This window comes from Mustela nivalis (assembly GCF_964662115.1).
Source record: "Mustela nivalis genome assembly, chromosome: 1".
Taxonomy (NCBI): domain Eukaryota; kingdom Metazoa; phylum Chordata; class Mammalia; order Carnivora; family Mustelidae; genus Mustela; species Mustela nivalis.
In genome coordinates, this window is record NC_139020.1 from 211928078 (window position 1) to 211952439 (window position 24362).

General features: G+C 55.8%; 2 protein-coding genes across 7 annotated transcripts in view; one reads left to right on the plus strand and one right to left on the minus strand.

Annotated features, from left to right (window-relative positions):
- The first annotated feature begins 88 nt into the window (after positions 1–88).
- Positions 89–11491, plus strand: KHSRP (KH-type splicing regulatory protein). 2 transcript variants are annotated; one of them, XM_082691432.1, is made up of 20 exons: positions 111–219; positions 361–461; positions 2033–2129; positions 2761–2799; positions 3147–3186; positions 4069–4118; positions 4357–4428; positions 5152–5209; positions 5528–5702; positions 5894–5992; positions 6350–6448; positions 6575–6677; positions 7381–7481; positions 7606–7750; positions 7830–7990; positions 8075–8184; positions 8792–8880; positions 8983–9180; positions 9284–9361; positions 9449–11491. In XM_082691432.1, the coding sequence occupies exons 1-20, from the start codon at positions 204–206 to the stop codon at positions 9724–9726; spliced, it is 2109 nt and encodes a 702-aa protein (XP_082547558.1). In that variant the 5' UTR covers positions 111–203; the 3' UTR covers positions 9727–11491. The 2 variants fall into 2 exon arrangements, with proteins under 2 accessions (XP_082547557.1, XP_082547558.1); XM_082691431.1 differs by having other exon boundaries at positions 89–461.
- Positions 10738–24362, minus strand: part of LOC309844551 (adenylate kinase isoenzyme 1-like) — a gene marked incomplete at its 5' end in the record, with an annotated part of 14321 nt that continues 696 nt past the window's right edge. For 3 of the 5 annotated variants that reach the window (XM_082691586.1, XM_082691585.1, XM_082691582.1), the window contains 5 exons: positions 10738–10988; positions 12529–12673; positions 13387–13581; positions 22574–22687; positions 23297–23496. In XM_082691586.1, the coding sequence (XP_082547712.1) occupies positions 12605–12673; positions 13387–13581; positions 22574–22687; positions 23297–23467 (549 nt within the window). In that variant the 3' untranslated portion in view covers positions 10738–10988; positions 12529–12604. The remainder of the gene's footprint in view (positions 10989–12528; positions 12674–13386; positions 13582–22573; positions 22688–23296; positions 23497–24362) is intronic. The other 2 variants (XM_082691584.1, XM_082691583.1) reach the window with 2 other exon arrangements.

The following is a 24362-nucleotide window of genomic DNA, read 5'->3' on the forward strand; positions in this document are numbered from 1 at the left end:
CCTCCCATTGGCCTGGCAGCGCCGTCCGTCACGCCGGCGGCGGGAGGGGGCGTCCCTCTCCCCCCTCGTCGTCTTCCCAGCCGCTGGGTTCCCAGAGTGCTCCGCGGCCGTGTGGAGCGAGGCCTTGTTCCCGCGTTGAGCCGCCGCCGCCGCCGCCTCCTCCTCAGCTTCAGCCTCCGCGCCAGGCCCGGCCCCGCCGCGCCATGTCGGACTACAGCACGGGAGGACCCCCGCCCGGGCCGCCGCCGCCCGCTGGCGGCGGCGGGGGAGCCGGGGGAGCCGGGGGCGCCGGGGGAGGCCCTCCGCCGGGCCCGCCGGGCGCGGGGGACCGGGGCGGCGGCGGCCCCGGCGGCGGCGGCCCGGGCGGGGGGTCGGCCGGGGGTCCCTCCCAGCCGCCCGGAGGGGGAGGCCCGGGGATCCGCAAGGACGCTTTCGCCGACGCCGTGCAGCGGGCCCGCCAGGTGAGGAGGCCGCGGGCCTGAGGGGCGCGCGCGGGCGGGGGAGGGGGCGGGGTCACGCGCGCGCGCGCGCGGGGTCGCGGGGGGGCGGCCTGAGGCCGCCGTGGGGTCACGTGGGGCTGTAGGCGGGGGCCTGGGCCGCCCAGGATGTCTCCAGTGGGCCCCCCGCGGGTGAACCCCTGCAGGGGAAAGGGGTGTCCGGGGGGTCGCCATGAACGGCCCCTGGATGTTTAGTGGCCCCGGAGGGCTGGGACTGACTTTGGGGAACCCCCCCACCTTAGGACACCCGAGGGCGTGCTCTGCTCTCTAGGAAGCAAAGTGTCCCTCTTCCCCGGGGTGGGGGGGAGGGTCTTGCTTTGCCCTCACCTCGCCATCAGGGCAGAGAGCTGTTTGCCCCCGACCCTGTTTGCCCGCTTCTCGGGACGGAGGAATTGTGGGAGGAAAACAGCCCTTCCTCTGGAGCCTGCAACGGGGGACCCTTGCTGCCAGAGTGGCCGAGCACTTAGGGGAAATGAGGGTGGGCACAGGGGCTGGCTCTTTTTGATGCTTCCGGTGGCTGGAAAGCCTGGTCTGTGTCTTTGGGAAAGCGGGGAGGGTCCCACCAACGTGTTCTGAGGCATGAGGATAACACGGAGGTGTCACCTGCTGGTGTGACGGACCTCCTCGGCTCCCTTTGCAGCCTCCCCACGTCCCGGAGAGCAGGGGGCCTGTAGAATGGGAGAAGTTTGCTGCCCTCTCAGGAAGCTGATGGGCTGGGGGCCGGCTGAGTGCCTTTGCTATTGAGTGCTTTTCTGGGGTTGTTCCAGTGCCTCCAGGGCAGAGTGGGAGGTCCCGTTAGGTGAACACCCGGTTCCCGCCCAGTGTGGTCTGTGGCTTTTTCACCTATGGAGCAGGGTAGGGTTCTCACCTGCCCTTCATCCAGGTGCCCACCAAACTGCCTTGACAGAGAAGCAGTTGTAACGAGGCGAGTGGATGCTGTTGGCTGGGGTGGGAGTAAGTCTTATCTCAGGGGCTCTGGCTCCAGGCGTTAAAAGAGGGAAAGTTGAGGGAGGTGGAAAGATAGATCCTTAGTTCACGGTTTGTGTGCCTTTGGAAAAACTTGTAATAGACCCACAAATGGACTCTGGTTTTAAGTTTGTGGGATTGGGGTTATCTGAAGTTGCCCCTCACGTGTCTGATATGTAACCTGTGTTCTCAGAAAGGGTCTTTTGTTTTGGTGGAGTGAAGGTTTTGGATGCCTTTAAGCAAAAAATTTTCCCAAAATTTGTCCAACAAATGTCAAGCTTTCAAGAAAGGAAAGTTGTGCTCTTCACCATCCCAGAAGAGCCGGGCTACAGTCCCTGTTTCTGCCTCCTTCGTGGAGGCAACCCAGGGACCCTCCTGAGAGCAGATCAGTGTGGATTGGGGTCCATCTGCAAACAAACGGAAGCGCAGATCCCATCTAGAATGGGATTTGAAATTCCTGGATGACTCTTGAACGCCGAGGCCCTCGAGTAGGTTCGGAGAAGTTGATCTGAACACCAGGGAGGATTGGTTGTGGTGGTAACCTTCTGTGCTTACGATTTTGTTTCTAGATCGCAGCCAAAATTGGAGGCGACGCTGCTACCACAGTGAACAACAGCACTCCTGATTTTGGGTTTGGGGGCCAAAAGAGGCAGTTAGAAGATGGAGGTAACTGCTTGCTGGGAAGAAGGCCTGGGGGTAGAGTGAAGGTCTTTGTTTGAACATGGTCCAGCGTCAGGGGGAAGCTCACTGCCATTTGGTTTTTTCAAAGCCCAGCAGTCCCAGCTTTGTTCCTTCTCTTTGTTTGGGCTGCCATCCTGGGGTATCAGGTGGCTGAGAGGAGCAGATTGATTGTGACTAGGTCCAAGTTGTAAGTTCTCAAGATCGGTCCTCCCCTTCTGGTTGGCCTGGGAAATGCTCGCAGTTGGGTCAAGGCCCCATGTAAGTGCAGTTTGGCTGGCCCAGGGCGTGCAGCGCTGCCCACGGTGGCCAGTACCATCAGTGTGGGGATCAGCCGCAACGGGCCTTACACCTGCGCCCTCCCTGACCCTGACCCCAGACTCGAATGCCGCCATCATTGCTCCTGTCATAAAGGACTTCTTTACTGTTCAGTGCTGGTGGTGGGACTGATGGATGTCTGCCCCCCTCTCCGAAGCTGGTCCGTGCTACTCTCCTGTCTTGGCTCTGATATTGGGGGTGGGGGAGGGGGGCTGTTTGCCAGGCCGCGTGGCACCAGCATTAGATTAGAGGCAGCTGTGGGTGGGTGGGTGCAGCATCTGACATTCTCTCTCTTTCACAGACCAACCGGAGAGCAAGAAACTGGCTTCCCAGGGAGACTGTAAGTCCATTGGATGATGCAGGCAGAGGGCAGCTTCAGGGTCTTAAGAGGTTTTTAGAATTTGGGAGCTAGAAGCTCTGAGCAGGTGGCACCGTTCTTAATGGAGGCTCTAGGTGCTTAGCATCTGGAGTCCATGAACTTTAGGGATCCCAGAGCCCCCTGGAGATGGAGGCAGAGCCGGTCAGATGGGCGGTGGGTTTGTCACATTCAAGCGCTCAGGGAGGTCCAGAAGCACCGTACTAAGTGCCAGCCACTCCTTGTGCATACGGGACTATGTGGGGGCCAGGGGTGTTCAGGGTCCCAGAGAGGAGCCAAGCCAATCTTTGCTTTGAATTTTCTCTCTGCAGCCATCAGTTCTCAACTTGGACCCATCCATCCTCCCCCCAGGTAAGTTGTGATTTGGAGAACACTTGCTCTCTTGTCTATCAGCTGTCTCTGGCTTTTCTTGCTAAGTTGGGGGAGAGCTGTCTGGAGGCTGCACCGTTTCAGACCTTGTCCCCGCTGCTCGCTTGGTCACAGAGAAGCCCAGGAGGCAGAAGAGCTGCCTTTGCTCCTGTGCTTGCCTGTGTGCAGGGCCCAGGGAGGGGCGGTCTTTGCACCCTGTTGCTGCCTGCGCTGTGGTGGGAACTTCACAGTCGACAACCATCTTTCTAGAAGGGCTGGGGGCCGGCCCTGGGTTTCTTGTCTGCCTTCGCAAATGCTTGATCCCAAGAACCGGTGGGGCTCGGGGTTCTTTCCTACCTTTTTGCCACCCACCCCCCCATGACTCAGTGGACCTGATGTAGAAGTCTTTGTAAAGGACCACATTGTTTCTTTTTTTTGCTTCTACTTATTGCAGTGAAATTGACTTGTTAGGGAGCTGACATGGAAAAGATACAAACTTTTTTTTTTTTTTTTTTTAAGTCAAGAGATCTGAAATGATTATAGGAATTCCGTAGCCGCGTCTAAGCGTTTGCTCTTGCTCCGAGTTGGTGGGAGCAGAAATGGTTCAGGGGCCACATTGACCCCGACCAAGCCTCTTGTGGCCTGAATGGGGAATCTGAGGCCTCGAGAGTTGAGGGGCTTGCTGTGGGGAGAGGGAGCTCTTGTCACACTCTGCTTAGGCCTGTGGGGTCTTGGTCCAGATGTGGTGGGAAGCATGGGCAGAGGCCAGTAGGCCAAGGGCCCCACAGGTCAGGGGCTTAGGCTTTGAGGGGCCTTTTCTCCTGGAGACCCTCGTCTGTCTACTGCTTCTCACTCGAGACTGACTTTTATTGTCTGTTCTTGCAGGACTTCAATGACAGAAGAGTACAGGGTCCCAGACGGCATGGTGGGACTGAGTGAGTGTGGGTCGCTGCGGGGTGCCCGTTTTCTCTGCCTCTCAGGGATGTGTCCTGGGAGCCCCTGCTGGCTCAGGAGCATCTGGTGTGAAGAGGTCTACTGTCCTCTGCTCTCACCTGTTCTCTCTGGGTGGGGGGCAGGTGGGGCTCTCAGGAGGGCCAGGAAGCCCTGCCACACAGTGTTTTGAGTGCGGGGGTGCCCTCGTCCACCTCTGCATTTCCCCTTTTCCCCACCTAGTCATCGGCAGAGGAGGCGAACAGATCAACAAAATCCAGCAGGACTCAGGCTGCAAAGTCCAGATCTCTCCAGGTACGGGAGCCTGACGTGGTCAGAACGGGTGCGGGGCTGGGTGTGGGGCTGGGCTGGTCTCCTAGTACGTTCATAATCGTCCGACTGGACAGAGGCGAGAGGTTGGTATTTACTGGGCGCTTTCTCTATGCCCGACGCAGGGCAAGGTCTCAGCCAGTGCAGCACCGCGCCCTGCAGCATAGCTGCAACTTTTCTCCCTTTTGCTTTGTAGTTGGGGAAGGCTGAGGTGGGAGATGGGAGATTGAATAGAGGAAGTTTTGTTCTAGATCTTGCTCTAAAATGTTAGTTAAGTCACCATCCGAAGTGAGCACCCGGCAGGAAACCAGTGGGCCTGTATGAGGCCGGGAGACGCACTGGAAGGAATGGCTCGGAGGCCGGCCTGGGTCTGGGGCCCGGTCTGGCGGCCCGGCTGGCAGGGGCTCCAGAGGACCGGCTCCACCGCAGCGGGGTTTGTAGACACGGTGGCAGGAGTGGCCCAGGGTTAGCACCGCCCTCTGCCTCATCCTTTTCCCCTAAGTGGTCTGGCACCGTGACTGGACGTCAGGCTTCCCAGCTGTGGTCTTGCGTGGAGCAGCTCGCGGGAGTGTGACGCGGCATCATGTGGTCAGGCTGCTGCGGGCAGAAGCAGCCGTTGTTTGCTGCGCAAGTTTCCCCGTCTCGGAGGAAAGCCTTTCTCTAGTCTCCGTGGCCCCGGGCGGCACTGACCCTCTCTCTCCTCTGCAGACAGCGGCGGCCTGCCTGAGCGCAGCGTGTCCTTGACAGGAGCCCCAGAATCTGTCCAGTAAGTCCCTTGGCAGGGCCCGTCATCCCCTGTGACGAGGGGAGCAAGCAGAAGCTCTCTCCATCCTCTGGAAAGTTGGGGTTGACTCCGCCCAGCCCCTCAACCCTTGCCCTCGCCAAGGGCCTGTACTGATGGTTTGATTGCCCCCCGACTTCGAAGAGCTGAGAGAACCACCTGAATGGCTCCAGCCCCGGGGACGGACCCTCTTCCTCGTCATCTGTCAGACCCACGTGTGGGGTCCCCTCCTCCCCTTTGAGCCGGACGGGACTGTCAGGCTGGTGCTCTTTCGGTGTCTGAACCCCGCTCTTCCCTTCTCAGGAAAGCAAAGATGATGCTGGATGACATTGTCTCTCGGGGTCGTGGGGGGCCCCCAGGACAGTTCCACGACAATGCCAATGGGGGCCAGAACGGCACCGTGCAGGAGATCATGATCCCCGCGGGCAAGGCCGGCCTGGTCATCGGCAAAGGCGGGGAGACAATTAAGCAGCTGCAGGTGAGGGCTGGGGTGGAGGACAGAAGCTCCTCCTGTCGCCGGGAAGTCTCCTTCTGCGTCTGTGTGTGCACGCCCCACCGACTGCTTTGCCAGAGCCTCTTACCCTGTGTGGTCACACCTGCCCCCTGCGCGCACTAGCCCCACAAAGTCATTTGAAGGCCTGGCACTGACGGTCCGCATTGGTTGTAAAGGAGCGAGCGGGAGTGAAGATGATTTTAATTCAAGACGGCTCCCAGAACACGAATGTGGACAAGCCTCTCCGCATCATCGGGGACCCTTACAAAGTGCAGGTGAGAACCCCGGGGGGGACGGGCTGTTGCAGAAGGGAGTGACAGGTAGGGCTGGAGATTTGAGTGAAGGGGGAGAGATTTTCAAGTGCGTCCTCTTGAAGTCAGCCCTGGGCTCTCACTCTCATACTGAGTTGGACAGGGTTGGACGTGAGCAGGAGGCCTAAATGCGGATCGTTCAGTTTCTTACCTGGAGAACGGGGGTGGCTGGCCATCCCTCCCTCTCAGGATGGCAGGTCAGGAGCTTAGCAGGGCTCTGCGGTGGGCTCAGCTTTGGTCCCTGAGCCCTTGGATCGTGGGAGGCTGGGGGAGCAGTGCTGGGGGCTTGCCCTGTGCACACCCTGCCCTGTGTGTTTGCAGCAAGCCTGTGAGATGGTGATGGACATCCTCCGGGAGCGCGACCAGGGCGGCTTTGGGGACCGGAACGAGTACGGATCCCGGATTGGCGGGGGCATTGATGTGAGTGCAGGCCTCCCGGAGTGGCGGAGGGCCACGGGGTGGGTGTGACTCGGTTCTGGTGGGCAGAGGGCACCAGAACTGCAGGGACAAGACTTAGCTGACCCTTCTGCGTCCCTCTCTCCTCAGGTGCCAGTCCCCAGGCATTCGGTCGGGGTGGTCATTGGCCGGAGTGGAGAGATGATCAAGAAGATCCAGAACGACGCTGGCGTGCGGATACAGTTCAAGCAAGGTCAGCGGCCTGGCTGCACAGATAAGCCGAGTGGAGAGTGGGGGGTGGCCGTGTCTTCTGGGTCAGTCCTCGGGATTGCTCTGAGGCTCCGCTGCAGAGGGCCTGGCACCAGGGAGCCCGCCGAGCCTCTGCAGTGCCTCGTCGCTCCCAGCCAGCAGCACGTGCTCTGTGTCCCTCCTTTGTGGGAGAGCTCGCGAGGGGCAGGCTTTCTAAGTCCACATGGAATGTTCTCCTTTCATCACATCTCCCCATTTCCTCTTCCCCACCGAGTGGCCCGTCCCGACAGGGCAGCCGGGGTTGGATCAGATCACTCTGTCCCAACTCTGGGCTACTGCCAAGCCTCCGCGAGAGTCTCCCAAGTGGCAGGCCCATGGGGAGGAAGGACTTCTCTGTTGCTTTTCTGAGGTCTATTACCGTTCTCAGTTTCATAAAACGCATCTGTTCTGGGGGTGCCGTGTGCCGGAAGAAGCCTCAGCTGCCGCCCTGCCCTAGTTGGTCGGTTTTCTTCTCTGGAAACCCGGCCCAACTGCATTTCTCCCCCCGCGCCTCAGTCCATGGCGTGAGATGAGCGGCACTTGGAGCTTGAGATATTTCTGACACCTGGCTTGGCACGGTGTCTGCCTCGCAGAGGCGGTGTTATGGGGGTTTGGTGTTGTGCTTTTCTGTAAAATCCGTCTCCCTGTTCTCTGGATGCTGGCTTCAGACGACGGGACAGGTCCTGAGAAGATCGCTCACATAATGGGGCCCCCAGACCGGTGCGAGCACGCGGCGCGGATCATCAACGATCTCCTCCAGAGCCTCAGGGTAGGTGGCGTCAGGCTGTGCTGCCGACGGCCGGTGAGGTCGGAGGTAACGTGCGCGGCCCTGCAGGGGAAGTCCAGGCGCCGGGCTAAGTTTCTGCGCTCATTGCCTGTCTCCTGTCTTGCAGAGTGGTCCCCCCGGCCCACCAGGGGGTCCCGGCATGCCCCCAGGGGGCCGGGGACGAGGAAGGGGCCAAGGCAACTGGGGCCCTCCTGGCGGAGAGATGACCTTCTCCATCCCCACTCACAAGTGTGGGCTGGTCATCGGCAGAGGTGAGTCGGCCGTCGGCGCTCGGTCTCTGCGCCCCCTTCCCTGCTCTGCCTTCTCTTCACTGCCTGTGGCCCCCCGCAGGCGGGGAGAACGTGAAAGCCATAAACCAGCAGACAGGCGCCTTCGTGGAGATCTCCCGGCAGCTGCCGCCCAACGGGGACCCCAACTTCAAGTTGTTCATCATCCGGGGCTCACCCCAGCAGATTGACCACGCCAAGCAGCTCATTGAGGAGAAGATTGAGGTGGGCTCAGGGAGGGGCTCTCGGGGCCCGGACCCATCTCCAGTCCCCTTCCCGCCCAGCTGACTTCGCTTCTCCTTCCTCCAGGGTCCCCTCTGCCCAGTTGGACCAGGCCCAGGGGGACCAGGCCCTGCAGGCCCCATGGGGCCCTTCAACCCTGGGCCTTTCAATCAGGGGCCACCTGGGGCTCCCCCGCAGTGAGTAATTCTCAGCTTCCTGGGATTTGGGACACGGGGGTGCTGTGCTGGCAGGAAGCGCAGCGGACCCCATTTTCATTCGCCACCAAAAAGAAGTTTTGATGTCACCCGTCCAAGATGTGATCCGGCATAGCGTCCCGCGTTTATAGATGCCATTTTTGTCATTATTGTTTTTTAAGATTTTATATGTTATTTGATAGCGAGAGAGGGAACTCAAGCATGGGGAGTGGGAGAGGGAGAATTCTGGGAGCCCGATGCGGGGCTCGACCCCAGGACCCTAGGATCCTGACCAGAGCTGAAGGCAGATGCTTAATGACTGAGCCACCCCGGAGCCCGCATAGATGCCATTTTTGAAAGATGTCACAGATGTTGAGCCTCATCTCCCGCCTAACAGGCAGACCCGTGTATGTTGAATTTGGGGGACTTGGACATCTTCACGGCAACAGCGTTTGTGTTCTTGGCATTGTTCATCTCCCGTTTCCTTGGGCGAGGGGCCTGTGACTGAGTGTACACAGTGGGCTCGGCCTGGGTCTCCTTCCTGCCAGCCACCCTTGCCCCCGCGGAGGAGTGGCCCTAGCTCACTTGTCCTGTCTTTCTTGTCCCACAGCGCGGGGGGTCCCCCTCCTCACCAGTACCCACCCCAGGGCTGGGGCAATACCTACCCCCAGTGGCAACCACCTGCTCCTCATGACCCGAGTAAGTGCGGCTGCCCGGGGAGGGGCAGGACCTGGCCGGGGTGAGGTGCGGAGGGCGGGGCTCGCTTCCGGTCCTGCGCTTCAGCCCGCTGCCCTCCTACAGATAAAGCTGCAGCCGCCGCAGACCCCAACGCCGCCTGGGCCGCCTACTACTCACACTACTACCAGCAGCCCCCAGGCCCTGTGCCCGGCCCTGCACCGGCCCCCGCGGCCCCCCCTGCCCAGGGCGAGCCCCCTCAGCCCCCACCCGCCGGCCAGTCAGACTACACTAAGGCCTGGGAAGAGTATTACAAAAAGATCGGTGAGTGCGCGGGCCAGCGCGGGGGCTCGAGCAAGCCCGAGGCTGGCGAGGGGCCGCCGCGTCCCCGTGCCACGCTCTGAGTTCTCGAGGCGTTCTCCTGCAGGCCAGCAGCCGCAGCAGCCCGGAGCACCGCCGCAGCAGGACTACACGAAGGCCTGGGAGGAGTACTACAAGAAGCAGGGTGAGCTGCTGGGGCGGCAGGGCAGGGGCAGGGCCTGGCCCTCTCGCCCCCGGCCGCACTCCTCACCGGGACTCCGCTTGCCCGCAGCTCAAGTGGCCACCGGAGGGGGTCCGGGAGCACCCCCAGGCTCCCAGCCAGACTACAGTGCCGCCTGGGCCGAGTATTACAGACAGCAAGCCGCTTACTACGGCCAGACCCCAGGTCCCGGCGGCCCCCAGCCTCCGCCCACACAGCAGGGACAGCAGCAGGCAAGTGGGAATTGCCACCCTCCTCCTCCTCCTTTCTCCTTCCAACCCCCGGCCACCGTCCATCCTGCCTTAGTGGGTAGCGCCGGAAATCCCTTCCCCTGCGGGGTGTGTCCTTGATGCCTGCAGCGGGGGCCGTGTGGCCAGAGGTCTCCGGGAGTCCCCGCGAGCGGGGGACGTGTGCGCTGGGTCCAGAGGTTAAACGAAGAGGCCTCCCTGCGCCGGCCCGCTTGTTCCTGTGTCACGCTGTTGCGATGCTGGGGGAAGCGCGAAACAGATACAAGGTCGAACTGTTGAACTGGTGGGTAGTCCTGGGGGTGGGGGGCAGGCCAGCAGCACAGACGTTGGTCGCCATCCTGGCTGCTAACTCGCTCACTCAAAATCTGGCCACTCGGGAAGAAAACGGATGTGTTTTCCCCTCTCTGCATTACTTTTTTGGGTTTTGTTCTTTGCATTCTTTTATTTTTAACCCCACGATCTTCTCCTTGTGTCCAAGTGACTGTGTTGCAGGCGGCCCCAGCGTGGGTCAGCCCTGGCTCTGGTGGGACTCGGGGAGCTTGCCGAGGGGACCGGCCCCAGGGCCCCTCCCGCCCCGCCTGGGCTCCGCCTCCTCTGCTCTCGCGCCTGCCTCTGTGTCCCGGTTTTGTCTGTGAAGTGGGCATGACGATCGTCGCCACCTTCCAACCTACCTCACAGGGGTGTTGTGGGGACACCGTGATCTCTGAGATTGTCATGTTGTGATGCGCCAGAGCACCTGCCTTCCTGAAGACAGAGGGCACCCCTCCTCCCTCCCAGACCCTGAGCGCGCTTCTCTCCCTCTCTCCCTGCTCTCCGCCTCTGCGGCCCCGCTTCTCGCCTCCTGGTCCTCATGTCACTCTCTCTCCTCCTCCTCCATCAAGGAGCCGGTCTGACTTCAGCCGAGTCCCTGGAGCACTTGACTAGACAGTTGCAAACACATGGTTCCAGCCTGAGCTCACCACAGGCTGAGGAGCGGGGCTTCCTGGCCCCTCCTGGCCATCGCCCCCTCATCCCCCGCCCCCCGGCCCTCCCCGGAGTGACCGATTCCTATCTCTTCCCTCTCCGCAGGCTCAGTGACTCGAATGAATGTGAACTTCTTCATCTGTGAAAATCTTTTATTTTTTTTTTCCATTTTGTTCTGTTTGGGGGCTTTCTTTTTTTTTTTTTTCTCCTCGTTTGTTTGGCGAGAGAGCGATGGCTGCCGTGGGGGGCGTGGGGGGAGCCCTTGTGAGTGGCTTGTTGGTCATGGCCTTGGGCGATGCTGGGCTCTCACTCTCTCGCTTATTCTGTGTGTCTCATGCTTTTTTTCTTTCAAAATTGGGATCCTTCATGTTGAGCCAGCCATAGAAGATAGAATTAAATCTCTGCCAAAAAAAAAAAAAAAATTTTAAATATAAAAAACACAAAAAGCAAACAAAACCTATAAAATTATATATATATATATATAAATCTCTATCCCTTCCTGAAACTGCCTCTTTCAGGGGAAAGCAATTCATTTTCTTCCTTCTACCCTTGGCCCTCTTCATGTTTTTAAAATAAACTTTTAAAAAGGAAAAAAAGTCACTCTTGCTATTTCTTTTCTTTAGTTAGAGTTGGAACATTCCTTGGACCAGGTGTTGCTGTCGCAGGCCCCTCCCCTCCCCCAGTCGAGCCCCTCGGCCTCTGCTCCTCTCCTCCTCCTCCCCCTGCCTCGCTCGGCTCCCCTGCAGCCCCTCCCGCCCCCCATCCCGGGACTGGTCTTGGGTTTCAACTGTTCAAGAGGACATTGAAACTGAAAACAAATTGAGAACAAAACAAAAAATTGTATGGCAGTTTTTACTTTTTATCGCTCGTTTTTAACTTCACAAATAAATGATAACAAAACCTCCCCGTGTCTGCTGGGTGCCGTGTCTCTCTCTCTCTCTCTCTCTCTCTCCCTCCCTCCCTCCCCCCCTTCCCTCCTCTCTCCCCTGCCCCCTGTAGAGTTTTGAAGCAGATGTTTGTTCTTTATAGATGTTGTAAAAGCCTGATAATGGTGATTGGAAATTACAAGCTTTGTGTTGTGTTTTTTCTTTCTTTCTTTTTTTTTTTTTTTTTTTTTAAGAAAAAGAATTATAAGAAAAAATAGTTTTCTTTCTGCAGGCGCATCGTGCTTTCCTAACTCCCCGACCCCCCCCCCTTTTTTTTTTTGTTAAATAAAGTGCTTTTTGTCTAAAAACTGCGTGCTGGCCGCAGTTGTGTTTGTAGAGGAAACAAGTTGAAGAGGAATGGGTTGGCCAATAAGAGTGGGGTCTGGGCACCCCCCAAAGACTGCTCTTCTGGTGTTGCCTGGCCAAGAGGGGACTAGCAGGTCGAGCCCCAGTGGAGCCTTCTCTCATTCCATTCTCCCCTCTGGGAGCATGGGGAGCAAGACGCCCAGGAGAATCTCTGGGGACAGGTGTTGCCATGGACGCAGCCTGTCCCCGCAGCCCCCCTGGGGCTGTGCACGCCTCCTGGGAGCCATGCTGGCCTTGATCCGCACCTGGCTGGGGCCTAGTCTGTCGCCAGGCCCCAAGGTGGAAACCAGGCCTCTTAGCACCAGTTCCAATGCTTGGTGGGAGCCTGTGGCCTCCAAAGGGTGAGGACAGAAGATGGGAGAGTGAACTGAGGGGCCTTCTGAGCTGTCCGGCTCAGGGCCAGTCATCTTGAGGCCCAGTATGTAGTTGGAATGTGCCTTTTGGGCTCGTCGTTGAACACTAACACAGATCAGTTTTTGCCTTCAGAATCCTGGGCCCACAGGCTTGAAGGGCAGCACCAGGCAGGAGCCCTCGACCACTTGTAGCCCACCCCTGTGGGTGCCACGGCCCAGGAACGGGCTGTCGGTCAGGGGTCTTGTGGGAGGCGAGCTCACGGTACAGCCCGGCCTGCCGTCGCCAAATACTGTACCTTAGTGGCGCTGCACCCTTCGGAGCCCTGTGTGGGTTCTGGGATGGGGAAGAAGGCAGAGCCCCCAGCCCCTCCATCACTGCAGGCTTTCAACGACCGAGCAGCACTTGGCAAAAATGTTCTCTGGAGCTTCTTCTGCCAAGATCTAGAGGGGGTGGGGCAAAGGGTCAGTTCTGGGGAAGCAGGTCAGCAGGTCTCTTTATTAAGTACCAGCAAAAAACCGGGAGCTGCGGTTCCTGGGCCACGCGAGTAAGGGAACAGGTGAACGGGTCAGGAAGGCCGCAGCGCGGTGTGACATGTCACTGACAGCCGGCCAGAGGGACTGGTCCTCAGAGCAGGGTGGGAGGCCGGAGGGCGTGGGAAGTTGCTGCCCCGATCGGGCCCTCACCCTCCCACCCCAACTTCATTGGCCAAAGCCGGTTCCACAGGAGGCCCTCCTTTCACACTCCTGCCTTCAGCGGGAAATGGGGACATCAGCAAAGTTTAATGTCTTGAAAGATGGGTCACTAGAAGAATTAAGAGAGCCCTGCTTTCCCCCTGGGCGAGGTATACAGTTGGACTTGGCTGTGGTTAACCGGTTGTCCTAAGCTTACGTTGTGCGGATACATTCTAAAATGTAGTTAATGTTGCAGTTTTGGAGACCGTCATTCTGTTCCGAACTTAAATGTCCTGGCTGTGCCCATACGGCCTGTGCCCCGACTGCCCGATGGAAGAAGTGGAATTTCCCGAACTTGCCAGTGTACGCAGTGGGGAAACCGGCCCAGAGAGGTCCAGGCTGTGGCCCATGGCATGACCCCCTGTCTTAGTCCCCTGCGGAGTTGGCTCGTGGGGAAGTGAGTGGCAGCGGGGAGGACCTACATTACAGAGCAGGTTCTTCTGCTGATAGAAGGTCAAGACCGGCTCACACAGCGTGTAGTACGTCTCCAGGCGCTGGCGGATGGCCGGCTCACAGTCATCCGCCCGGTGCTCTAGGCGGCCCCGGCGCAGCGCTCTCCGGACCATTGTTTCCATGGAGCAGTCCAACACGATGACGACGTCTGGGGCCCGGCCCACCTAGGCACCCACAAAGGGGACTGGGTGAGAAAGAGGCGACATGCAGTGGCTCCCGGAACCCCTACCCTGAAATCAGGAGTCCAGAATTGTGCGGCCCCCCACGGGTTCATCTGATTCTTTACCTCCGAGTTGCTGTTTACATGTTTTTTGTTTTTAAAGATTTTATTTATTGGACAGACAGAGATCACAAGTAGGCAGAGAGGCAGGCAGAGAGGGAGAAGCAGGCTCCCCGCCGAGCAGAGAGCCCGATGCGGGGCTCCATCCCAGGACCCTGAGATTGTGACCTGAGCCTAAGGCAGAGGCTTAACCCACTGAGCCACCCAGGTGCCCCATACATGTTTATTTTTTTGAGATAAGAGGACCTTGGCAGAGCTCAGAAATAACACAGGGAAGAGTGAAGACACCCTCACCATCCCCAGCCACCCGTTTCACCCTCCCTGGAAACAACTCCTTCCTGGAGTTACCTCCTATTTTATTTTATTTGTTTTATTTATTTTATTTTATGTTTAAGACTGGCTTTATTTATTTGACAGAGAGCACAAGTAGGCAGAGTGGCAGGCAGAGGGAGAGGGAGAAGCCGACTCCACTGAGCAGGGAGCCCAACGTGGGGCTCAAGCCCAGAACCCTGAGATCACGACCTGAGTTGAAGGCAGCCAACTTAATCGACTGAGCCACCCCGGCACCCCTAATTTAGGCATATACTATAAAGGCAAATGGGTTCCGATGTCTTTTTTCTCCTTTTTTATACAAGTGGTGAAGATACTGATTTGTCTTCGACTTCACTCAGTGTAACTGGAGATGGTTCCATATCGGCTAGGAGGAAGTCCCAGTTGTTACGGTACTTTACTGTATGGATGTACACTAACTTAGTTCTAAGCTGATGGATATGTGGATTGAAAAATTCCTTCTAAGATGGATTTAAGCAGTCCAGATATTTCCACTGGGTAAGATACAAAAGTCCCCAACTCACAACTACCCATCCCACTGCTCTGCCCTCCCTGACTATTCTCAGGGAGACCTTTCTAGATCTCCATGGCTGTCCACTGTGAGCTCTACCTCCTACGAGTTCCTCCAGAACTTCCTTCTAAGATAGACTTCAGTGATGCATTAAAAAAAAAAAAAATTATAGCCAGGTGGGATTCATTCCAGGAAAGCAAGGATGGTTCGATACAATTTGTTGTATTAACCTCTGAGGGAAAAGGCATATGATCATCCTCATAAACACAGAAAGGGCAATTAACAAAATCGAGCATGCATTCCTGATTTTCAAAGAGGTTAGGAATTGGGACACCTGGGTGGCACAGTGGGTTAAGCCTCTGCCTTCGGCTCAGGTCATGATCCCAGGGTCCTGGGATCGAGCCCTGCTTCAGGCTCTCTGCTCAGCAGGGAGCCTGCTTCGTCCTCTCTCTCTGCCTGCCTTTCTGCCTACTTGTATTCTCTGTCAAATAAATAAATGAATAAATCTTTAAACATTTTCTTTTTAAAAAGAGGTTAGGAATTGATAAATATCTTCACCAGCATCTTAATGGAAATTTGCTTTCCCGCTGAAGTTGGAAACAAGACAAAATTGCCCACTCCTGCTCCTATGACTTAGTAGGGTATGAGAAGATCAGCTAAAGCAATGAGATAAAAGAAATCACTTTGAGAAACCTGGGTTTGAAAGAAGGGAGGTAGAACTATGTGTGTTTGCAGGTAATGTGATTCCATTTCTGGAAAACACAAGAAAATCAATAGATAAACCTGTATGGACTTCAGAGAATTTGATAAAATATTTGCTAAAAATAAAAGGATATCGCATTAACTGACAGAGGTGAGCAGCCTACATGTATACAGAAACCACCAGTTAGAAAAGAAGGCCCCGTTGAGAACAGCAACGAAATGAAAAGTAACAAGCTCAGGCAAAACTTTTCCAAAAATAGGCCAAGTCTTAAGGACGATCTTTAAGGAAAACTTGGATAAGGTGACCCCTGAATAACCCAAAGGAGACTTGAACAAAAGAAAGATATAAATGTGCCTGGACCACATCATAAAGATAAGAGCTCCTACATCAGCTTGTAATTTCAACATGATAACATATTTTTTAGTTGAATTGGTCGACTCTAACATTTGTATACAAAACAAGCGGGGATGCCCAGGAGAACCTAGGCAAAGAAAACCAGTGGCTGGTAGGGGTGGGAAAGGCAATATTGAACCCTAACAGATATTAAAACCTAATAAATTTGCCATAACTAAAACAGCAGGGCACAGGGGGACAGACAGACCCCGGAACAGAGTAACATCCAGAAATTGACCCAAGTGAATATGGAAAGTTGTTACATGGTGTGGGTGGTATCCCAAATAAATGGGGGAAAGGACAACCTTTCAACTGGATGATTCTGGAACAACTGGATCCTGATTGCAAAAAGGTTAAATTGAACTCTTAGCTCATTCCAAAAACTAGGATACGTCCCAAATGGATCAGAGATATCCATGTAAGAAAGGTCATACAAGTACTAAATAAACCATGAGTAGAGTCCCTTATAAGCCTAGCATTTGGGGAGGGGTGATCTTAAAATTTAGAAGAAATAACAAAATATGATAAATTTGATTAAAAACTAAAGCTTTTGCATGATAAAAAGACACCATAAAGCAAAGTCAAAAGATAACTGACAAAGCGGTGGGGGAAAGATTTGCAAACCATACCACAAAGTGCTAATAGCCCTAATATGTAAAGAGTTCCTAGAAATCAAGAAGAGACCAACAATCTTTAAGGAAAAAAAAATAAAGCTAAATATAAAAAGCGCACAGAGGAAATAAAAATGGCCCTTAAGCTTTGGGGAAGATGTTCGACCTCACCCATAGTAAAAGAAAGGCCCATTTCAAACAACCCCCAAACACCATTTCACACCCAAGCAGAGTGACAAACATTCAGAAGTGTGGCAGCATCCTCTGCTGGTGTGGGTGTGTTGGTGGCAATGCAAAACAAAGACCATGGTGGGAGCTAGCAGGATGACCCACATGTTTCTCTTTCATCTGACACACCCACTCCAAAGGACCTATCATAAAAACATTAAAAAATACAACATGCCACGCACAGGTCACTTTGTGTGGCATTACTTGTAGTGACACAAGACTGCCAACAGCTTATGGTCTACCAATAATATGTTGTTTGACAGTTTATGTCTCTGGGGGAACAGCTAGTTAGACAATGGCAGTGCCACACCATGGACCAGAAAGGGAACCGGGAAGTCTTTGATGCCAACAGGAGAGCTGTAGGATACACTGTTAATTTTTTTTTAATTTTTATTTATTTATTTGACGGAGAGAGAGAGAGATCACAATTAGGAGAGCAGCAGGCAGGTGTGGAGGAAGCAGGCTCCCTGCTGAGCAGAGAGCCCGATGCGGGGCTCAATCCCACGACCCTGAGATCATGACCTGAGCCAAAGGCAGAGGCTTAACCCACTGAGCCACCCAGGCGCCCCTGCAGGATATACTGTAAAGTTAAAAAGAAAAAAAAAATGAAGACAAGTATATACAGAATGCTAGTTTTTGTGTGAGGAGGATCTCTCTCTCTTACACACACGCACACACACACACACACACTTCCTTTATACTTGCACAATGAAACACCAGAAGGACAAACCCAAAACTAATGAAAATGATTGCCTCTGAGGGGTTGGGGACAGACAGGAATGGCTGGAAACAAGCTTTCTCCCGCACACCTTTTTATGTGGCACTGACTTTGGAATCATTAAGTAATATGCAAATTTAAAAGTTAAATTTAACAAAGCAATCCCTAAATATCCCAAACCAAACCGAAACAAATGTACCCAACTGGGTGTTGTCATCATAACTATGCAGAGAAAATGATTATTTGGGGCCGCTCGGTGTTTTTAGTGTACGTCCACAGGGAGGAATAGTATAAGGAAAATCGGAGCTGCCGGGAAATCTTAAACTTCCTTCGGTCGTTTTGTTCTTAGTCGTTAATATGGGTATATTCCTTGGAAACGCTCCTACAAATGATGGAATCATGCAAATGACCACGTTCGTGGTTTTAGGGAAAAAGAAGGAGGCACGGTCATGGTGTGAACTAGAAACATCGGTATGAACTTGTTATTTTTTTTTTCTACTTTTTTTTTTTTTTTACTTTTTCCACAAGTTTGTGCTTTCCAACTCTGTCCCCTGGAAAGGCCTGGAAACGATGACAACTCAGTGGCAACTGGGGGCCACTGTGAAAGAGGGCTCCTTTGAGGCACAGCCAGTTCTGGGATTCAGCAGGAAGTGTGAAAGCTGGGGGCGGGAAGTCGGCCAGAAATCGAGAGGGCAGGGGTGGGGATGGGAGGGGAAGGTGGCTGTGTCAGAGGCCACGTGTGTCAGCGGGAAAGGGTGCCCCCGGCCACCGATGTGACAGCCCGCTCGAGGGCAGCGACAAAGACCCGTGAGTTCCTAGTGATGAAAGAGAACAAAACAAAGGAAGGCAAAAATGACCAATGTCGTGGTCGCCGTTGGAAGGAACCAGAACACCAACGCCTTCCTCTGAAAAGCGGCCTTCGTGGAGGAAGGGATTAAGCTTCTCTCCCACCTGTCTGGTAGAAACCGAGTTTCCGGGGGCACCTGGGTGGCTCAGTGGGTTAAAGCCTCTGCCTTCGGCTCAGGTCATGATCCCAGGGTCCTGGGATCGAGCCCCGCATCGGGCTGTCTGCTCTGCGGAGAGCCTGCTTCCTCGCCTGTCTCTCTGCCTACTTGTGATCTCTGCCTGTCAAATAAATAAATGAAATCTTAAAAAAAAAAAAAAAAAAAAACCAACCGTGTTTCCGGAGAATCCAACAGCCCTCAATGAGGACAGAGATTTCTTCTTTAGGGAAGAATGCCCGTTCATCAGTGCGGGAACATTGATTTATCAAACATCCTATTGAGTTATAGGAAATCTAGCAGAGAGAGGAACGTGGTCCACAACCCTTCGCAATCAGCGACATCCAGGCTGTGCGAGATAGAGAGACCCGGAGACTCGGCTTCTTCGGTAAACACGACGGCCAGGAAAGCAGTAGCAGCGGGGTTGGGAGGAGTGCCTGCGGGTGACAGGGAGCGCCAGGCCCTAGTGACCTGCGGCGGGGTTGGCCTTATCTCAGTCCTTATTAGAGCCAGACGTCAGAAGACAAAGATTTTGAAGATGTTCACGCAAATCTGAAGATCATTTGAGGACGGGACAGATACTAACCCGCGCGGGATAAGGGGAAGTGTTTGGAAAATGTATACTGAAATATTCACGGGTTAACACATACACACACACACACACACAACGTACTGAACCTGCATCCGAGCGGGTCGGCAGTGAACGTCGCGAGTGCAGCGCCGGCGAAGGATGGAGAGACACGACTCGGGAACTCCCCGAGGCAGGAAGCCCCTGGGCAAGCCCGAGGGCGACCCAGGCCCTCCAGTGAGTCAAAGGGAAGCGAGCGGGGCTGACCACCTGGCTTGGGTTAGGAGACAACTAGTGAGACGTGGCCCTCGTTTTCTTTGCAAATCTAACCGGAGGGAAGCCAAAGAGACGTTCTTCAGGCACTGGGGAAACCGAGAGGTGGCCTGGACACCGGACGGTCTCGAGGCAAGATTGTTAACCATGTCGGGAGTGTCGGGGGGAGGGAGACCCCAGAACCGGACCTGGAAGCTGCTTTAAACGCACAGTCGGCAACCACAACAAGACTTCTTTTGTGTGCAGGGTTTTTTTTTCTCTTTTTAAGATTTTATTTATTTATTTGATAGACAGAGATCACAAGTAGGCAGAGGCAGGCAGAGAGAGAGAGAGGAGGAAGCAGGCTCCTTGCTGAGCAGAGAGCCCGATGCGGGGCTCGATCCCAGGACCCTGGGATCATGACCTGAGCCGAAGGCAGACGCTGAACCCACTGAGCCCCCGCCCCCCGCCACCGCGCCGATGACAGGGCGTTTTCGCGCAGATAAAGCCAGCGTGGCCAACCCTGGATGATGGTTTGATTGGGGACAGGGCGATCCCTTAGATCGTTCCCATTGTGTGCGTGATTGAAACCTGGCACCAGAGAGACACCCAAAATTGGAAGCCCTCGCGCACACGCGTGCATAAGCCCCTCCCCTTCCTGGCGAGGACGGTGAACAGGACGCGGGCGCCTTCATTTCTCTTGGGGTCAACGTCCACAGACAAGTCTCTACATCATGGTCAGCGCTGTTCCTTAAGACACGGACTTCACCCAATTCCTTTTTTCTATGTTTTGCCAGGCAGGGAGGGGAGCAATGACAGACACTTCGGGAAATGGAAAAAGAGAGCTTCACTTGCTCCGGGAGAACTAACATCAATTACACAGTGACCCTGACAGCCTGGTGACCATTCCGCACAGCCACGGAGTAGGACGTCACCCCCTGTAGGGAACGGGGGTGAAGGGCGCAGGGCCATTTCCTGCAAGGTTCTGATTAACAAAAAGTTTTAACAAATACACAATTACTTAAAAATCCTCTAACAGGGGAGTCTTCCTACAGGTGGCACTTTGGGGAGAAACATGGACCCAGAGAAACAGACCTCCTGTGTCTGGGCGTTTCAGGGCGACTGGCCACGGATGCTCCAACCACATCCAACCTTGACGATACTCCTTGGAGCTGCAGGGGGTCATCTGGTCCCCCTCGCCCCAGCTTGAGCCGAGTGCTTCCCGGTGGGGAGTCCCCACGTGCTTATTCGACATAGGCCACCCACCCTGGGACCTCGGCCCCCTTTAGCGGTGCTCTCAGACAGGTGCACAGGGGACCGAAGCAATCTTGGAAACAGACCAGAAACTGTCTCAGGAATCAGCCTTCCCCGTGTCCCCGATGTGGGGAGACGCCGGTAGCACGTCTGTCCACATTCACCAATGAGGACCCTGAGGCTTGGGAGGCTGAGTCGGAGGTGGAGAAAGTGACCGAGTGGGACCTGAGGGCCAGTCTCACTGGCTCCAAACCCGCATCAGCATCAGAGACCGCCCTAAGACAGAGCGGCAGCCCAGCGGGGTGGGGGCACGAAGGGCCGAGCTGGGTGCCTCTGGGGACACCTGGGTCAGACGTAAGGCAGGGGCCCACAGGGTCCTCAAAGGCTGAAGGGGCAGGGCAGCTCTCAGAGATCTAGAAAATTCCCCACAAAGAAAATGCACTCTCCTAACACAGACCCCGATATATTGCCTTTTTTTTTCACATCTGGCAGCCACATGGGCACAAGAGGAAAAGTACATGTTCTGTTCCTCTTAGCACAAAAGCACAGCACAAGCACAATCCTACGTGGCAGGTGGCGCTCGGCCTCCATGACAGAGAGGCAACCCTCCACCGGAGGAAGGGGGAGCCCAACACGAGGCACAGAAGGGTCCCGCACTGATGTGGTGAAAAATCTAGGCCTCAGAACCGGCTGCCGGGGCCCGGGGAAGGCCGGCGCCCACCACCTGAATCGCACGACCCTGCACGAGTCCCCCGATCCCTCTGTAAAAAAGCAGGACGCTAATGGTGCAAGAGACGTTTTTCTGGAATGTTCCAAAAGATCAGAGCTCCTCCGCGTAGTGTCAAGAATAGTGCGGGGCCCAGGACAAAGCTCAGGATGCGTTCACACTGCTGTTGCCATGGGGACGCGCAGGGCCTATGCCTGCCAAGCGGGGAGATTTTCAAGGGAAGCAGGAGTTCTGAGGCAGCATCTCCTGAGTCTCGAAGGTTGGCCACTACTTCAGGGAAAAAGTCTTGAAAACCTGTAGAGTGCAAACCGAACCCATCAGGGGGCCACGTGGGGCCCGAGGGTCAGGAGTGCGCAGCTTCTGTCCCCAGGCCTTGTGGCATCCGCTGAGCTGGCCTGGAGGGCCGGGGCCTACCAGGGGCCGGGTGCTGGCCCAGGGCTGATGGGGACAGAGAGACTCACAAGCCTGGCCTTTGCCCTCAGAGTGCCCAGACCGGGAGAGGGAGCCCAGTATTTGCCCTGCAAGTCATTTCGAATTGCTCCCAAGCAGGTGCGGCCAAAGGGCAGGGCCCCACCTCTTCCAGCCCCAGGAGACGTCTTTGAAAACATTTCGACCCAATCCAGCAAGTTCCAGAAAAGCCTGGAGGCTGACAACCTGCCACAGTTTCTCTCGTCCCCGCTCAGCCGTTTCCAGACACTCCTGTTGGCATGTGTGGCTGCTGAGGTGTGTGGAGGGGCTTTATCCTAAAGTCAGACCGCGGGCGTGCAGGGGGAGCCTGGAGAGAGGTAGCCCGGCTCGCCAGCGCCCACTGCTCCTGCTGGCACAGCTCAGCTGTCCCATGTCCTCGCTCCAAAGAGGCCAATCCAAACAGCCCCCTGTGGCCCTCCAGGATGTTATTCTGTCTCTCGCTTTTCACTGTGTTTACCGCTGCCAGAAACGTCTCTGTTTTGTTCAGCCACTCATGCCATTGGTCACTGCCCGTCTGTTGGCATCCTAAGAGCAGGGACTGAGTCTGTCTCGTGAACACCTAAGGACACAGCCTGTTCTCACGCTACCTGGAGACAGGTGGTTACATATACAGATGAATTATTCAACCACGCTTCACCCCCATGGCCCAGACATGAGGCTCAACCCACGTGCCACTCATTTGCAAATCATTTATGTGCAGAAAGATATTAACTTTGGGGCGCCTGGGTCGCTCAGAGGGTTAAAGCCTCTGCCTTCGGCTCAGATCATGATCCCAGGGTCCTGGGATCGAGACCCTCATCGGGCTCTCTGCTTGGTGGGGAGCTTGCTTCTCCCTTTCCCTCTGCCTGCCTCTCTGCCTACTTGTGATCTCTGCCTGTCAAATAAATAAATAAAATCTTAAAGACTTTGTCCTGGCCAGCTCACCAGCTATCCACCCAGGTTTTAGAAGCTTCCAGCAATCTCCCAGCTGTCCCTTGACTATATAAAACGCCCTTACCCCCTCGCCATCTCCTCCCCTCCTGCGGCCCACCCCGCCTGGACTCCATCCCAGGTGGGGAGGGAGGCGTAGTTTCACACCTCACCACACACTCACACAGCCCGGGGTCACTCACAATGCGCTCGAACTCCTTGGCCTGCCTCAGCTCCCGTGGGAAGCCATTGATGAGGAAGCCCCGGCTCTCCGGGTGAGATAACATGGCGTTGCTGATCATGTCTAGGATGATGCCCTGGGAAGGAAAGAGGTGGCGGATTCAGTGCCCCAGTTTCCCTCACCTACACAGCCACATTGTCAAGTTCTCGTCCCTGGTCTGGACTTCAGGTACCTGCCCTGTCCGGGGCCCGTGATTCCGGGTCCTCCCTGGTGCCCTGGGGCCACTCTGACGCACGAAGCCCGTCTACTGGGCCAACGGCTACCGTGTGCCCAACCTTGCGAGGCTTCGTTTACTTATTGCCACCATCTTACAGGTGGGGACGGGGGTGACCTTCGTTTTACAGGTGAGGAAACAGGTACAGAAGGGGCCGGTGATACAGATGCCCAAGGTCACGAGAGGAATGAGTACTAGCAAACTTTCCCCAGTGCTTGTGAAGTCTTGGGCACTTTGCTACGAGCTTGATAGGAATGACGTCAGCCAACTCTGGCTACAGACTCCTGCTGTGGGTCCAGCTGGCCTCCCCTATTTACAGCTGAGGACATGGAGACCCAGGGCACCAAGGCAGTGGCCAGGCCAGGAGCCATGGCCTTCTGGGCCTATCTGCTTCTACAGGGCTTCCAGGGAAACTCCTTCTTATGTGCCCCTTCTTCTTCCCTCTGCCCCCCGGAGCCTGTGAGCTCTCACCGTAGGCACCAGGAGCCCCTGCAGCATGATTCCATGGATCTTCCGGCCCCGCCGGGTACTGCGTTGGGCCTCCTGCCGCAGCAGCTGGCCCAGCCCCACATGGCAGAGGCCATATTTGGTTGCCATGTTCTTGCACTGTGTCCCTTTGCCACAAGCCGGGCCGCCCATCATGAAGATGATCAGGGGGGACTTGAGGATGTCTGGGTGGGGGGAGCGGGGAAGAGGTGGAGAGAGGGTTTGGCGCCTGCAGGGGCCAGCATGCACCGATGTGACTGGGTCCACCACCTAATGTGTGTCCCTGGGTGAGTGACACTGGACTTGGGTCTCCTGACATATCCGCTTTTGCCCCAGGATGGCATCTGGGGGTCCATAGCCCCCAATGGTATATCTAGACATGGCATGCCGTCAGTGCTGCTGTGGGTCACTGTGAAGCAGATACGAACCGGAGCAGGCCAGGCCCTCTGCACACAGGATCTCCTTGAAGAATCTCAATGACTCTACCAGCCCACTTCCCAGCTAAAGAAACAGGCTCAGAGCGGGCGCGGGCTCGCCCATCCTCCAGACTGTTTCACACCACCCTCCTCTTCCTCCACTTTGGTCCAGCCCCAGTAGCCCCTTCTGTCCCTTGAACTTGTCAAACTCAACCCTCTCTTGCTGCTCCCCCTGCCTTGGTAATTCCCCCCTCCACGGCCTTCAGGTCACAGCCCAGCCATCCTGCTTTCTCTAAGAGCCTCCCGCCCCATCATTCCAACCCAGAGCCCCACGTCTTCCACAGCAGCAGCCATGAACAGCAATGATTCTGCCTGTTCACTTGTTCTTGTCTGTCTTCCCTGCCGGCCTCTGTACTCCAGGAGGGCAAGGAGGATTTCTGTCTTGCTGGCCCTCATGCCTCTACTACGGGGCACAGTTCCTGATGTGCAGGCGTGGGTGATGAGTACATGAACGTCGCCAGCTACCAGGCATGACCATGGCGTGCAGCCCTTTATAATGCAATGTTGGGTGCCTTGCTTCCCTCCCCCTCTGTTTAGTGAATCCCTAGGCAACCCCACAGGGCCCAGCTTAAACC

Bases quoted from the DNA above. Each gene is read 5' to 3' on its own strand.
- KHSRP (XM_082691431.1), top strand. From the start codon at position 204: ATGTCGGACTACAGCACGGGAGGACCCCCGCCCGGGCCGCCGCCGCCC. The intron at 2,800-3,146 runs GTAAGTCCATTG...TTCTCTCTGCAG, and splicing joins ACTGGCTTCCCAGGGAGACT to CCATCAGTTCTCAACTTGGA. The intron at 4,119-4,356 runs GTGAGTGTGGGT...TTCCCCACCTAG, and splicing joins AGACGGCATGGTGGGACTGA to TCATCGGCAGAGGAGGCGAA.